This window comes from Crocodylus porosus, unplaced genomic scaffold, assembly GCF_001723895.1.
Source record: "Crocodylus porosus isolate Cpor-Errol unplaced genomic scaffold, CroPor_comp1, whole genome shotgun sequence".
NCBI lineage: Eukaryota > Metazoa > Chordata > Crocodylia > Crocodylidae > Crocodylus > Crocodylus porosus.
This window is the reverse complement of record NW_017728921.1, coordinates 14,864,802-14,880,201: the sequence shown is the minus strand read 5'-3', so window position 1 is coordinate 14,880,201 and position 15,400 is coordinate 14,864,802. Positions and strand designations below refer to the sequence as shown.

Below are 15,400 nucleotides of genomic sequence, written 5' to 3'. Positions count from 1 at the left end.
TAAACCTCCTGTGGAGGACATATCAGCAGGTTAGTATCGTCTACCTGAATGAAACGGGGTCAAGGAGTCGGATGGAGAACATCAGCCCGGGCGAAGGCGGGAACGTCAGCGAGGTACAACACCAGTCGCCTGGGGAAGAGCGCCTGAGAACAGCTAGTCGCGTCTCCGTGGCAACAGTTGGAAAAAACAATTCTTAGCAAGCTTTCATGTTTAAAAACCCTTCGTCAGGCTGAGAAAGCCCTTGTGTTCAAGGCGGTTAGGATTTGAGTTGGGACCAGCAGCCCACGGAAAACCTTCCCCGCACTAGCTCCGCTCTTCTCTGGGGAGAGCGGAGGACCACGCGCTACCCAGCCACCCTCACCACGCGTCCCTTGCGCAATACACGTGACGCGGGGCAGGGCGGAGAGCAGCACAGCTCACCGACCGGCTGAGGAGCGCGGGGCGGGCTGGCCCCTCCAAGGCCCCGCCCCTTCCCGCTCCCTTAAAGGAGCCGCCGCTACAGTTTCTTGCCCCCGCGCTGTGCTTGGCGCCTGCCTGGCGCTGGGGGTAAGGCGGCCATGGCCACGGCCACGGCCACGGCCCCGGCCCTGCAGGCGGAGACAGAGGCAGCCCGGGGAGTCCTCGGCTCCTTCCTGCGGGACTTCTCGGCGCCGCTGGGCCCGGAGGAGCTGCCGCCCTGGAGCCCGCAGGGCAGCGGCGCGCTGAGCAGGGCGGAGGCGAGGGGCGAGCTGGCCGAGCTGGCCGGGGGCCTCCTGGCCGCCAGGTGAGAGGGACGGAGCATGGGCGCCGGCCGTTGGGGAGCCGTTGGGGGGGGGGCGGGGCTCTGCGGTCTCCTCGGTGCCTCAGTGCGGGGGCTTTCGCCGTACGGGCGCTGCGGTGCCGCCCGGCCCAGCTCAAACAGCCCCGCTATCTCGCTGTTTTTATCGCCATTGTGCTCCAGCCCTGGCTGCGTGTCCTCGGCTGGGGAAGGTCGCCCCCCTCCCCCCCCCCACACGCATACCTCCATGATAGACCGCGGTGCTGAAATCCTCTCATGAAAGCTAAGTGTCTGTTTTAAATCTCTTGGTGAAAATAGTGTTTGGTGTTTAAATGAGGCACACACAAAGCCACCAGAGGAGTTTCTTGGAAGCCCAGGAGCCCCTGGCCTTGTTTCTGCGCCCACTTCACTGTGCTTCTCTCCAATAAATGTGATTTTTATTTTCAGAAGTAGCCTGATTGAAAGGATCTAGGTTGTCCCCTGCTAAATTCATTCCTTGCTTAAAAAATGCGTGTGCTATGTAGACTTCTAATAAGACCAACATAACAATTGCGGCTGTCGTGCTAATACAGTCGGTGAATTGGGGTGATGCTCTAGTGCTTTTTTGAAACTAGAAATGTGCATTCAAATTGCTGTTTAGGTCATAGCCCTAAATGACTGTAAAGTTCCTGTTTATTCACTCAGGACTGAATCACCCTTGATCAGAACAGCATTCTCACGAGCATGGTGTCATTTAAGTGAGATCTTGAAGTTCATCATGTCCCCTGAATTTTAAACTGTTTTGGAAAATGAGTAGATCTGGATGAGCATTTTTGTGGATCAGATCAGAGCAGGGCAGAGGGAAGCCAGTGAGTCGGGATCCTGCTCCAAGAAGGAGCCTGGCTAAGGAGGTGTGAAGCTCTGCAGTTGTCAGGCATCTCCACAAGAAGCAATGTAGGGAACTGAGGATTCTGTGCTTAGTGCAGTTCAAATTTCATGCAGCTTTTGGGCAGTCAGTGAAAGCAGAGAAACCGTGCAGCTTTTGCAGTGCTTTTATCCCACCTGTCACTAGGGGTGTTTGCACAGAAAGGAACCAGCATGTCAGCAGCTGCATTCTTCACATACCTCCTCTGCAGCCAGTGCTGATTAGACAGCCAGCATCTTGGACCTCCGTAAGCCCTCTGTCTTTCCTTAGGGGTATTTATTCCAGTTAGCTGCTGGAAAAACTTGGAGGGAGAAGGCAATTACAAAAAAAAGCAGAGCAATATAAAAAGACATAGAGACCCTCCTACACGTGCTTTCTTCTAGGCAGTAGGCACTTGGAAAAAAATCAGAAATGTGGGACACAGTAGTTTAATATTTTTCTCCTGTCTGCCTAAATTGATCAAAAAGTGAAGCGGTTGTGACTGACACTGTTTTCAGGCACAGTACAGCTACATTTGAATTGTTGGGTACCTGGTTTCATTATGCATCTTACACCCAGTGAGGCACTGCTCATTGGTTTTATAATGTAGCTTCAAAGAACAAGAATCCCAGTACAAATCACTTTGAAACTGAAACCAGAGAAACACACAAGAGAAGAACAGGGGGAATGGATATGGGAAGAAAGAGAAAAGGAGTTGTTTTAAGGGCACAGATAAGTGGTTATTTAAAGAGGCATTGGTATTTTGTTTACAAGTAAGCAGGAATATTGTCAAGTCAGAGCAAGTGCACAGCAGCATAGATTACCTGCTGCTATGGAATATAATTATGACATGCCTAAAGGCAGGTGGCAGGTTAAGGTAAATACCCACTGGGGATAGACTTCCATGCTGTGAGGTTTAACCCAGTTAAAAACTTTTAATCGGGCCACGTAGGTTTCTTTAATTTCCATACTTTCTTCTCTTGCTGCACCACGGTGTTAGAGTAGTTAAGATGGCAGCTTCCAAGTTAGGGGTAACAATCCCAGATGGAGTTGAAGCAAAGTTGCAGAGTATCTGAACATCTTTGGGACTTGCATGGCCTAGGACCAGAAATAGTTGTTTATGGTCATAAGGATAGGGTTATGAGCATAAAACCCTGGTATCTGCCAGGTTAAGGTATCTTGCTATTGCTCCAGAGGCATGAGTGTGAACCTTCTTTCAGGCTCATGTTGAAGGCTGATCCCAGTTAACTTGGCTGTACATGGATCCCTGGTTGTTCAACCTGGGAGTTTAGGTCAGTTGGATGTGATGCTAACTACAACACTCCATTGTGTGCCACTGGCCCCAGAAAATGACATGCCTTAACTAAGTTATTAGCCTGGTGGGCCATTAAATTTGGAAGATTTTGACTTTGTGTTATTCTTTGGATTTTTATGTAGTGCTCTGGCAATCTAGTATCTAATTTCTGTGATCTCTAGTAATGTAGCACATGGCACACCAGTGTGTTGTGAAGAGCTCCCTGGTGTGCTGCAAAAATTTTGGAATAATAATAAGAAAGGTCTCCAGATGCCGAACGCTAACAAATGAGTCACATTGATGAGATTATTCACAAAAGACCCTCACCTGTGTTGGCAGTGGGGGAGAGATGGCATCAGCCAAGCAGAAGAAAATTCATCTACTGTGCCATGTACTGGCTGTGGGGGATGCGCAGTTCATGAACCTCTGAACAGCTGTGCCATGAAATTTTGCTTCAGCAATGAACTACAATGAGCTTATTAAGTATGGGGATGGGGAATGCCTTAACAAGTGTGCTGTAGAAAAAATGTATTAATGTTATGTGTGCCTTGGTCTGGAAAAGATTGGGAAATGCTGATCTAGAGGACTCTCAAAGTGCACTGTGCAATCAAGCTCTGCATGAAGTTCTTCAGTGCTGTTAATGATTTCAGCTGTGTTAGTCGCTACATTCCTATCTGTGTGAAGCAGCAAGGTGCAAGCCAAGTACTAAGGAGTCCATCAGGTGATGTTCAGTTCCACCCCACTTCTAACTGCTGTCAGACACAACCCTCACTGTCTGGGAGCAGTAGTCCGACAACCTGTGGAAGGGTTGCTACATAAGGCTTTTGGGGAAAGTGGAGAAAGGAATGGGCTTTATTAGATTCTGCAAGAAGCTCCAAGTATTGGCAGTCTTCTAAACCAAGTGTTTTGCCATTCAGGGTGAAGAAACAGCCAACTAGATCAAACCATAGTTAGTTGCCTTTGCAGGTGATGCTCAAAATAGCTTTACATAACTGTAAATATTCACAGCAGTCTACAAAGTGTCATATACCTGTCCTGTCCTGTGGAGCTTGCAGTCTAAGGCAGTGATTCTGTAGGGACTTGAACACATGCTTAACTTTTATACAATGAGTAGTCCCATTTAAGTCGATTGCTGTGCTTGCTTTCTGTAAAGTTCAGCAGATTGGTGTTTATCCAAATAATTTCTCTTTGCAGGATTTTTATTGAAAATGCATTTTGGGGGTGAAAGCCCACTGTGCTGTGAACACCACCTACAGAAAATAACTGGAATTGTAAGGAATCCACGAATGACTTCAAAGATTTAAATTGATCTGAAATGTAACTACCAGAAACATTTCTAGATCCTCTTAATGAACTTGAAACAACTTATCTGAAGATAGTTGTATGTAACCAAGAAACAATGTAAAATTCAAACAGGCTTCCTGTTTGAAGACTACTGTAATAACAGTTGTGAGACTCACTTCCTGTTCTGACTCCCCTGAAACCTGTGTTTTTCATCTTTGGGTTGCTATTCTTTTTCTGGCACTACATTTTCAAAACTGCTTGCTTGTTTTTAAGAATATTTGGTTATTTTAATCTTTTTGTTTTTTTTACTTGTCTCTGAGGCTAATAGTGATGTGTGTCACTGTAATGCAGTAACATTGCATCCATAGATTCAGTGCTCCCTTTTATTTTTTTTCAAAGAATTTGTGTTTCTGTCTTGACAGTTTCTCAGTTGCATACCATTTTATTTTCTCTGACAGAGAGCCAGGTATTAATCAGACCAAGAGCTTGCAGTGTATGTCATATGGAAGTATCTGGGAGGAAAAAGGCACAGTAGTACTGCTGTACATCCGGTACTGAGTACAATTGGTTTAGGGAGAGAATAACTGGAAGTGACTGGAATTCTCAGAACTGGAAATGGTCTTAGCATAGTGGGGGAGGGAGGAAAACTTTGCTTTCAGCCAGGGCAGTCTTTTGTTCCCTTCTATGAAATATGGCTAAAATTTTCAAAAGTTCCCTGCTACTAAGTCCTTGTGCCGAGGCAGTGTGGTGTTTCTCATAAGATATTCTGAATGGCAGAACTTTCATATAGTTGATGGATCTTAGTAGCATGCAAATCTTGTATGGTTTATCCTTGATTAATTTGTCTGTAGTTTCCTGGAATCTTATTAATTTTCTATATTTTTTTAAATCTATAATAGAACACAATCCCTCCAATCCAGTTAGTGGGTGGCTAAGTGGCTTAGGGACTGTACCCAGAGAGTGGTAGTGGATGGGTTGTTCTCAGCCTGGAAGGAGATGGGCAGTGGGGTCCTGCAGGGTTCGGTCCTTGGACCAGTGTTGTTTAATATTTTCATCAGCAATTTGGATGAGGGTGTGGTGAGCACCCTTTCCAGGTTTACAGATGATACCAAGTTATGGGGCAAAGTTAACACACCAGAAGGCAAGGAGCAGATACAAGCTGACCTGGACAGGTTGGATCAATGGGTGGAAAGAAATAGGATGCAGTTCAACAAAGATAAATGTAAGGTACTCCACCTAGGAAGGAAGAATCCCCAGCACACTTACAGGTTGGGGGATGACCTCCTCATAGCTGACTCCAAGATCTCTCATGAGCCAGCAGTGTAACGAGGCCATCAACAAAGCCAGTCGCACCTTGTCATGTATTAGCAGATGCATAACCAACAGATTGAGGGAGGTGATTCTCCCCCTCTATGCAGCATTGGTCAGGCTGCAGTTGGAGGAATACTGTGTCCAGTTTTGGGTGCCACACTTCAAGAGGGACATGGAGAATCTGGAGAGGGGTCAGAGGGGGGCCACTCACATGATTAGTGGCCTCCATGAAAGACCCTACGAGGGGAGGATGAGAGATGTGGATCTCTTCAGCTTTTACAAAAGATGGCTGAGGGGTGACCTTGTAGCCGCCTATAAGTTTATCAAGGGAGGAAAACAGGGAATTGGTGATGTGCTATTTACCAGAGTGCCCCAGGGAGTAACTAGGAATAATGGGTGCAAACTAGTTGAGAGTAGATTTAGGTTAGACTTCAGGAAGACATTTTTTACTGTAAGGGTAGCCAGAATCTGGAATGCACTTCCAAGAGAGGTGGTACTGTCACCTAATTTGGAGGTCTTCAAAAGGAGGCTTGACAGTCACCTGGCTGGGGTCGTCTGACCATGGTGCTTTTTCCTGCCGGGGCAGGGGTTTGGACACGATGATCCATTGTGGTCCCTTCTGACTATAATCTATGAATCTGCAATGTGGCCCACAATTCTTGAAACTTAACAGTGTTCAGTCAGCAAATGTCTGTGAAGCCTTAATGTCCCATCTCCTTTTAGTGTTGGTCCATAGAGAGAATGTCAGAATGCTGTTGTTAGATACTCCATTAGCTCAAGTGGCAGATGCCAGTGGAGTGGATCTAACTCTGGCTCCAACCCTGTTGATAGTGTAAGTTGGTGCCAACTTGGTATGATTTTTTTTCAGCCTGTTGTTTAAAAGAACATTAAAGGAATATCAAGGTTGCAAATAGAGCCCTCTAAAAATTAAGAAAGGTCAGAATTGACATACAATAAAATAATGTAAATAGAAATGTATCATAAAGATTGTACACAAAGCAGCCAAAGGAAGGTTCTATCTTATAAAAGATGTATTCTAATATGAGTGCTTGAGTTCACAACTTCAGCGTTGTTTTTAACATGTTTTTGGGTGTGTAGTTAAGCTCTCTGTGGTACAGGGGTCAGCAGTGTTTTTGGGCAGAGTTCCAAAAGCACCCCAGCCTTAACTTGTAAGATGTTGGCGTGCCAGGGGCAGATGGCGAGAGCCGCAAGACGCTTGATCCTTGTTGTGATGGCGCAGCCCCGGTCCCTTCCCCACTGTCTGCCCTAAGGTGTGTATGCCAAGCAAAATGCCTTTGCATGCCGTGCTCTGGCATGCATGCTGGGGGTTGCCAACCCCTGCTTACTATCTCTTTTGAGTCATACTGGCCATGTCTACATGAGTGGCCAACTGTGCAATTGTTACCACAATCATTTAGTACTTTCTTAACCAAGTACTAAATGACTGCGCAGTAACCAGTGTTACTGTACAGTCTCATTGCCACTCAGTTATTTTCAGATGCTACTGTGCAGTAGGTCTGTGCGAAGCAGCTAATATTTGTTTCGGATTCATCTGTTCGAGGGCAGTGATTTGATTTGGTGATTTGAATCACTGTCCCAAATTGATTCGGCCCCATCTCCCACCCACTCTCAATGGTTACTCCGCCTGTTCTCCTAGCTCATTTAAAAACAAGCCTGTACTCACTGGCTGCTGCCATGGGGGAGGGGGGCAATTCCCTGCTGCCTTCTAGGGGCCAGGCCAGGCTGGGGGGCACAGCCTAGAGACGGGGGCAGGGACAGCAGAACACAGACTGCAACCCTGCCTGTGTTCTCCCGACTCTGCCTCCCGGTGCCTGCTATGGCGCTGGGACCTATGACTGCTTAGGAGAGCCCAGAGCAGCAACATATTTTATTTATTTATTTATTTTTAAACAACTTCCTTGCACTCCTCCTGGCGTGCCAGGAAAAATGTCTCTGTGTGCCTCTAATTGGCACGTGTCCTGGGGGTTGCTGATCCCTGTGCTAGTGTGATCTCTGATGTTTTTGCAAGAGGCAGCCATTTCAGTTAATCTTATAACTGTTTTCACCATTCAGTCCACCTGTTCCTGTCAAATTCAGAAAGAGGTCTTTTACTGGTGATATCACACATGAAACAGCTTTCTAATCTGCAACTCCAGGTTGGGCCATTGTTAGGATAAAAGATGGGGGTCTACTTAAATCATGGGGGTACTTACCAATTTTCATGGGTTGATCACAGCATAAAGTTTTAATACCATGGTCATTTTGCAGGGCAGGGGCAGGGCCTGAGTAAGTACTGTGCAGGACTGCTGCACAGAGCAGATGGATGCCCCATCCCATGCTGGCAGGGGCAGTGCTGGACTCTTGGAGCTGGGTCTGGGAACCATGAGTTAAAGCAGACACAGGAGGAGGTGCCACAGGCAGCTCAACCTGGCTGGGTGGGAAGTGGGGGCTACCCTGGGCTTAACCAGGTTTGAGTGGCTGGCAGCATGCAAGATGGGCCCAGCCTGGCCCACACAGCTCCATGGGCATGGGGCACAGCCACCCTGCCTGCAAGGGGACACCACCTGGCTTGGGGCAGGACACTGGGCACAATGTGAGCAGGGTGGACCCAGCCACCCCCAGTGCAAGGGCCTGGCCACAGGAGCTCCCAGGAACAGCTGCCATGGGTGTGCCATGCCTGTGCCCCAGCCTCACCCACCTGCAGCTGCTCTCTTGGGGCTGGTGCAGGGTTTCTGCACTGTAGGGTCATGGCTGACTGGCCCTGAGCACTGCCTGTGGCCACTGTTCCTGAAGCCTGGGGGGCTTCCATCATGGCCCAGGGGACACAGGCAGAGCCAGAAGCCCCCCAAGCCTGGTGTCATGCCCCAGCCAGGCAGTCTCCTTTGTCTCTATGAAGCTGCATGGGCCAGGCCAGACCAGGCCCTACCTCAGGTGCTGTTAGGCACACCTGCCTGCCATGGCCTGAGGCTGAAGAGCCCCAAAGCAGCCTCCGCTTCCTGCCTGGCCCCCACTCTTCTCTGGTTGCTGCCTTTCCAAGGGCCCAGCCAGGCCAGCCTATCTACAGCACTTTCCCCCTGCACTTGCTTCTCCCTGTACCACCTGGTGCCATCACTGGGTGCCCCAATGCTGCCCCTGCCTGGGTGGGACTGGGCTGAGCCCTGGCTGGGCCTGTCTGCTTGAGCCCTGGCTGGGCCCTCCCTCTCAGCCCTGCACCCAGGCCCACCCCCCTCCCCTAACTCTGGGGCCATCTGTGAGGCCTGAGCGCCCCAGACCTGGCCCTGGCAGCTGCTGCTGGGGTGTCACTGCCTCCCTCCATGGGACACTGCTCTGGATTAGCAGACCCAAGCCACAGCCGGTAGTGGTGGGAGACATGGGCAGTGAAGGACATACCCTCTTTCTCTTTCCTTTTTCCTCTCTTTTTCTTTCTCTCTCCTTTTTTCTCTCTCTTTTCTATCCTCTCTCTTTTCTGCCTTCTCTTTCTCTCCTTTTTCATCTCCCCTCTTTTCTGTTTCTTTTTTCTTTCTCTTTTCCTTCTTTACGTCTTTCTCTCTCTTCTCTCCTTTTTTCTTTTTTTTCTTTCCTTCTTTTTTCCCCTCTCTTTCTTTCTCTTTTTTTCCTTTCTCCTCATAAAAAGTTTAACAGAAAAGAATACACAAGAAGAAAGGTAGTATATGAAGTTTGATTTATTGCCACCAGATTTGGAATTTTTAGAAAACCATTTAAAAAAGGCAACATTTATGATTATTAACTATATTAATATGCAGTGTGTACTGCTGTGTACCCTCTGCCCCGGTTTTCTTTTTGTGTCATGCCAGCACTCTGGCGTCTTACAAAGTATACATTGTGGTTTTTTGGATGTCTTGCTTAGGCTTCATGTGCACAAGATAAAGGTGGAACATGTTAAGGCATTGCCATTTATTAATACAAGTTGTTAAACTGACTAGTGAATTTGCTGTTACAATAATCCATGATCAAAGAAGTAGATTTCAAGAAAGACGAATTAACTGTGTCTTTTTATTACAGGCGGTTCAGTCATAGTTAATGTGTATTAAAATTCCTTCACCAAAGCTGGGTTATGATTAGTATAACTTCAGTGTATATGCTTGCATTGATTCCAACTTGCATCTTTCTAAGTAGTATTTTTGCCATTCTGAAGTGGAGAGGTCCTGTTGTTGCTATAAGGTGCTCCACATGGGGAACTGTGGATTTAAATAGAATACTGAATGTCATGAGATTTGAAATAATAAAACCATGAGAACTGCTAACAACGAGCTGGAAGATCTAATATAACTTTTAACAGCTTTAAAAAGCAGGGTTGGGTGAGGGAGCTGTCACTGGGGAGGTTCATCAGCTGCTACACTAAGGGTTGTACCTGATTTAGTGCCACAAATCAGCTAAACTGTTACACAGGGGCAGGAAAGTCCAGCCTACAACTGGATCCAGCCTGCAGCTGACCCTATTTCCCAGCAGCCACTGCGGCAGTGGCTCACAATAGCTGCTGCCACCAGACCCAGCCTCTGCTGCCTGGGCACCCTGCCCTGTCTGCCCCACACGTACCACTGGGGGCGGGACTTGTGCAGGCAGGGTGTGTGGCCAGGAGCAAGACAGACAGGCAGGGCCAGGGAAAACCCGGGATCTTGGGGCTGTGACAGTGTGGGGCTGGGGCAGAGCTGCAACTTGCTGCCCCTGTGCCCCTGTGATTAGTGCAGGTTCCGTGGACAGGGGCATGCAGGGAGTGGGTCGCAACTCTGCCCCGACCCAGGCCCAGTGTTGGCCCTGGCCCTGGAGCAGCTCCCCACCCAGCCTGCACTACTCCTGGGCAGTTTCTGTTGAGAGCATGGGACCATGGGATGGTGTGGGGCTCAGCCCCGGCTCTGCAGCTCCGTGCTGTCACAGGCCCGTGGTCCCATGGCGCCATGTTCCCAGGGTCTCCATGGAGAGTGGCCAGGAGTGGCCCAGACATGTGCTGCTGGGAAATAGAGTCCAGCTGCTGGCTGGATCTGCCATTTTGCCCAGTCCTGTTCTAACCTAACCCTGAATGGCACCCCATTACATTTGTAACTTTTTGTTTTATATACTTGCCTGGGTGTTCCTGCATACATACATAACATTTGCATCATAACACCTTGTATTCATATAATTTGATATTATGCAGTTATTTCTTGGTGGCTTATTTTGCTGTATTATCATGCCGTAAGGCTTTAATGTGTGGTCAGTTTACTGTCTGTCAGTATTGCATTTTAAATGTACCACGTGCCACAGCTATTAGGATATGAAATAGGAAGAAAGAAAAAGGGGAAGACCTTGAATAAATGCCAAAAAATAAGATAAAAGTAGTATAAAAAAAGTATGTGAACGTGGAACTGTGTAAATGCTTGGTTCTTTGGCTTCTGGGAGGAAACAAATTCCACTTTTCCTTGGAGAACCTGCATTCCTTGTTCTTGTAGTTTTGCATGCAAGAACTTTCTTATTCCTGTTTAAATCCTTTCTACTCTGCCTCATTTAGCTTTTGAAGGTTGCATTTAGTTAACCAAGGTGTTATCATCTTGTGTTTGGCCTTCTGCTATTAAGAATGCATTCATGGTCTGTTTAAAACGTTGAGCATAGCCAGAAGGAAGGGATGCTTATGAGTTAGAGGGAAATAAAAACAAGATGACAGGACACTTCATGTGGTTGGGTTCCTTGCAATGACTATATTGGTATATATTTTTACTTGAAGTGGATGTGCCTGACTCCATTTAACTCTGTAGGTTCTAGACCTGACCTCTCCCTTTTTGCCCTCTCTGCTGCTTGTGATTAATTTTATCAATCTTAGACTCTCCCTTTTTGCCCTCTCTGCTGCTTGTGATTAATTTTATCAGTCTTAAGAGGGAAGGTTAGGAACTTTCCATGGCAGATTCACTGTTGATCAATAGCCTGTCAACGTCTAAGACCTGGAAACTGACATCTTGAATAAGAAGTGTAATCCTGAAATTGAGCTGACTCAGCAGAAAATGGAGGGAATGTGTAGGAGGGTTGATCACTTCCCCTGTGTAACCTTCTATGTTTAGTGCTTTTTTCCTTTATTTATTTTTATAGGAGGGAAGTGAAATTATTCATTAAACACACATTTTTGATAAAGCTGTCAAGATGTCTGAGCCCAAGTAAATTTCCAGGACCAGTCCTGAAGCCTCTTTGACAGTTTTGCCCAAAAAGAATCCTGAGTGTCTATTACTTCAGAGCTGAGTGAGAATAATAAATAATCTGCATGCATCTTAAAAATCCATCATTCTTACTCTTTTTTTTTTTTTAAGTAAATATTAGTCAACAGGAGTCAGTTAACAGGCTGAATTCATACAGCAGCTATTTTCTATCCATCTAGAGGCTTTCAGTTCTTTTTGCAGGTATGTGTCTCTATGTTGCTTAGTGCAGCGGGCCCTTGGTTGCAGTCATTTTGAAGTTTTAGGGGCACTTCCTGCAAACCTTGGATTCACATGAGTAAAAGAATTCTGCAGTTAATTATAAGACCAGAAGGGAAATAAACAAAGTTGGGGATGGGGAAAGTACTGAACAAAGGCAGCTTTTGTTTACTTGGAGATTTGATTTGCAAATGCTGGCAGTTCCCTTTTGAGCAAAAGATCTGCTCAGATTCTTCTAGCATAGAGATGGCTTCATTTAGACACCTTGAAAGTAGAGCTCTACTAACAAGTGCCAGAGCTGCTTTGCTAGTTTAAGCATGTGTTTTTTCCTGTGTCAGTTGTTTTAGGCCTGCTCAACCTTTCTCTACCCAGACGATAGAGATTATATTGGAAAAGTGCAGGCTTGCTGGTTGAATTACATATATGTTGGGGGGCTTTGCTGGCATAGCTCTGTCAGTTGGGGTGGCATCTCTTCACAATCCTGATCTATATAGCTTTATCAACAAAAATTTAATAGTGTGGCCTTCACCTGACTTCATTACCACACTTCTCACAGTAGCATGATAATGACTGGTACCTAATACCAGGGCTTCCAAGGGAGATGGTGCTCTCCCCTGCCTTTGGGGTCTTTAAGAGAAGGCTGAGTAGGCATCTGACCCCAGCACTCTTTCCTGCCTAGGCAGGGGGTCAGACTCTGATCTGTTGAGGTCCCTTCCAACCCTAGCATCTATGAATCTGACTTCTAGGATGAGCATGCGCTGTTTGTTGAGGGGGTGGAGGTGAACTTTGACGAGTGTCTAGCCTACCATTCTCTGACATGAACATTAAACTTCATGGGTCCAGTCAGTAACTACTTAGGACAGTCTGGTTACATGCCAAATGATCTCCTGACATTATCTGGGGGAGATGAATAAACAAAAAGTTTGGTAGAGTTCAGCAAAGCCTTGTAACACCCTCTACCAGGTTGCACAGGGCATTCCTCCCTGTTTAAAGTGCTGGAGAGCAGCTGTTCAGCATCTGCTATCTGTTGAGCTGTTATGCTTTTTTAAAATGTAATCTGTGAGCACAGAGCACAACAAGAGACAGTCTGTCATGTGGTTTGAGAACCCTTCTGGAAGAGTAGTCATATGTGAGACAGGGAATCTGGACAGCATGCAGTAGCCTAACATCTGATACTCCCAGGTCTTTTTCTGGTGATTTGCTATGTTCATCTGTATGAGGTATATGATGTGACAGTGAAACCTTCAGTGTAGAGGTTTTTGCCTATTCAACAGATGGGGATTATTTTATCTAGGCTCTTTTTATTATTGTTTTTATTTCAATAAGAAACTTGTGGGGATTTCATACAGATTTTCTTTTCTTTTTAGAGGAGTATGGATTGTAATGTGGAGCTCTACTGCGTAAGGTTTACAGTATCTCTGATGCATAAGAATAAATTGTGTATTGCCTATGATGCAATGGCAACAACTTTTTTTGAAAGTAGGGGGAAAGTCGATAACTAAAGTTGGACTGAAAGCATGGTATCAAAAGATGAAGAGGAACAAGCTAAACTGATCTCTTGGCTTGGCCTGGATCTAGGATGTGTGAGATTCCATCAGTTTATAAATTCAATGTAGTGATCGGACTGACTAGCACTTTGGGGCTTAATGTATATCAGCTACTGTGTAACTTTGTGTCTGTTCTATCTTGCTATAAGTGCAAAGTAAACCAGGTAGTTTACTCTTGAATGAAACAGCTTCTGAATGATTGTGGTTTAGTTTTCACTCTCCTCTGGGATAGAGTGGACATTCAAAACAATTACTAGGGCAGCTGATACCTAGAAAGTTCTTCCATCCTGCCCCCTTCCTTGTCCATCTGTATTTTGATGGAAAAGCAGTTAGGCTGAATCTATATTAGGCTGAAACTATATATTTTCCTGGGTGATCAGTACATCTACCTATGAACCCAGATAAAAACAAGGCATTTGTCTTCTCAGCCCAGAGAAGGATGCAATTTCTTTACTGTAGGCATACAGCATGTAAAGTGCTATTTGATTTTGCAAGAAGAGAGATGCTGTATAATACACATGTATGCAATAATTATCTCAATCAGCAACAGAGATGTCCTTGACTTCAGAAAAGCCAACTTTAACAAGCTCAGGAGGCTAGTCAGTGAGGCCCTAAGGGACCATGACCCCAGGGAGAGGGGAGTTCAAGAAGAGTGGTTGCTCCTCAAGGGAGCAATCCTCAATGTACAAGCTAAGTGTATTCCATCTCAGAGGAAAGGCAGCAGTAGGGCATAGCAGCCCCCCTGGCTCTCCAGGGACCCAGCAGACCTCCTGAGGCTAAAAAGAAAGGCCTACAAAGGATGGAGGATAGGATTCACCTCCAAGGAGGATTATTCTGCACTGGTCCAGTCCTGCAGGGAGCAAACCAGGAAAGCCAAAGTTGCAGCTGAACTCCAACTAGCTTCGAGCATCAAGGACAATAAAAAGTCCTTTTTCAGATATATGGGGAACCAGAGGAAAAGCAACAGTAACATTGGACCCCTGCTGAACCAGATGGGGCAACTGACGCCCAGGAAAAAGCCAGCTTATTAAATGGGTACTTTGCATTGGTCTTTCATCAGTCCCATGGGACACCCATGCCCGCTACAGGACAAGGGGGTCTGGGTGAGAGAGATCCCCTGCCTTCCATCAATGCTGACCTTATGAAGGAACACGTTGAGAGGCTGGATACCTTCAGGTCAGCTGGCCCTGACAATCTACACCCCAGGGTACTCAAGGAGCTGGCGAGCATCATAGCCCAGCCTCTGGCATGGATCTTTGAAAACTCCTGGCGCTCTGGTGTAGTGCCTGAAGACTGGAAGGCCAATGTGGTGCCAATCTTCAAGAAAGGGAGGAAAGTGGGTCCAGCCTGATTTCTATCCCAGGGAAGATCTTAGAAAAGTTTATTAAAGAGGCCATCCTTAATGGACTGGCTAATGCCAACATCCTAAGGGATAGCCAGCACAGGTTTGTTGCAGGTAGGTCTCGCTTGACCAATCTCATTTCCTTCTACAACCAGGTGACCCATCACCTGGACAAGGGAGAAGAGATTGATGTCATATATCTTGACTTGAAAAGAGCCTTCCATCTGGTATCCCATGATCACCTCTTGGCGAAACTGGCCAGTTGTGGCCTTGGGTCGACCAGGATCCGCTGGCTGGGAAATTGGCTCCATGGTTGGACCCAGAGGTTAGTAATAGATGGAAGTCACTCATCATGGTATCCTGGGACCAGTGGGGTGTCCCCCAAGGCTCTGCCTTTGGACCAATATTGTTCAACATCTTCATTTAATGACGTGGACATTGGAGTCAGAAGCGGACTGGCCAAGTTTGCCGATGACACCAAACTTTGGCGCAAAGCATCCACGCCAGAATACAGGTGGGTGATCCAGGCTGACCTCGACAGCCTCAGCAAATGGGCGGATGAGAACCTGATGGTGTTTAACACC

General features: G+C 46.6%; 1 protein-coding gene across 1 annotated transcript in view; it reads left to right on the top strand.

Annotated features, from left to right (window-relative positions):
- The first annotated feature begins 526 nt into the window (after positions 1–526).
- Positions 527–15,400, top strand: part of PPM1F (protein phosphatase, Mg2+/Mn2+ dependent 1F) — a 33,240-nt gene continuing 18,366 nt past the window's right edge. Inside the window, exon 1 of the mRNA XM_019539064.1 lies at positions 527–763. Coding sequence (XP_019394609.1) covers positions 558–763 — 206 coding nt within the window. The 5' untranslated portion in view covers positions 527–557. The remainder of the gene's footprint in view (positions 764–15,400) is intronic.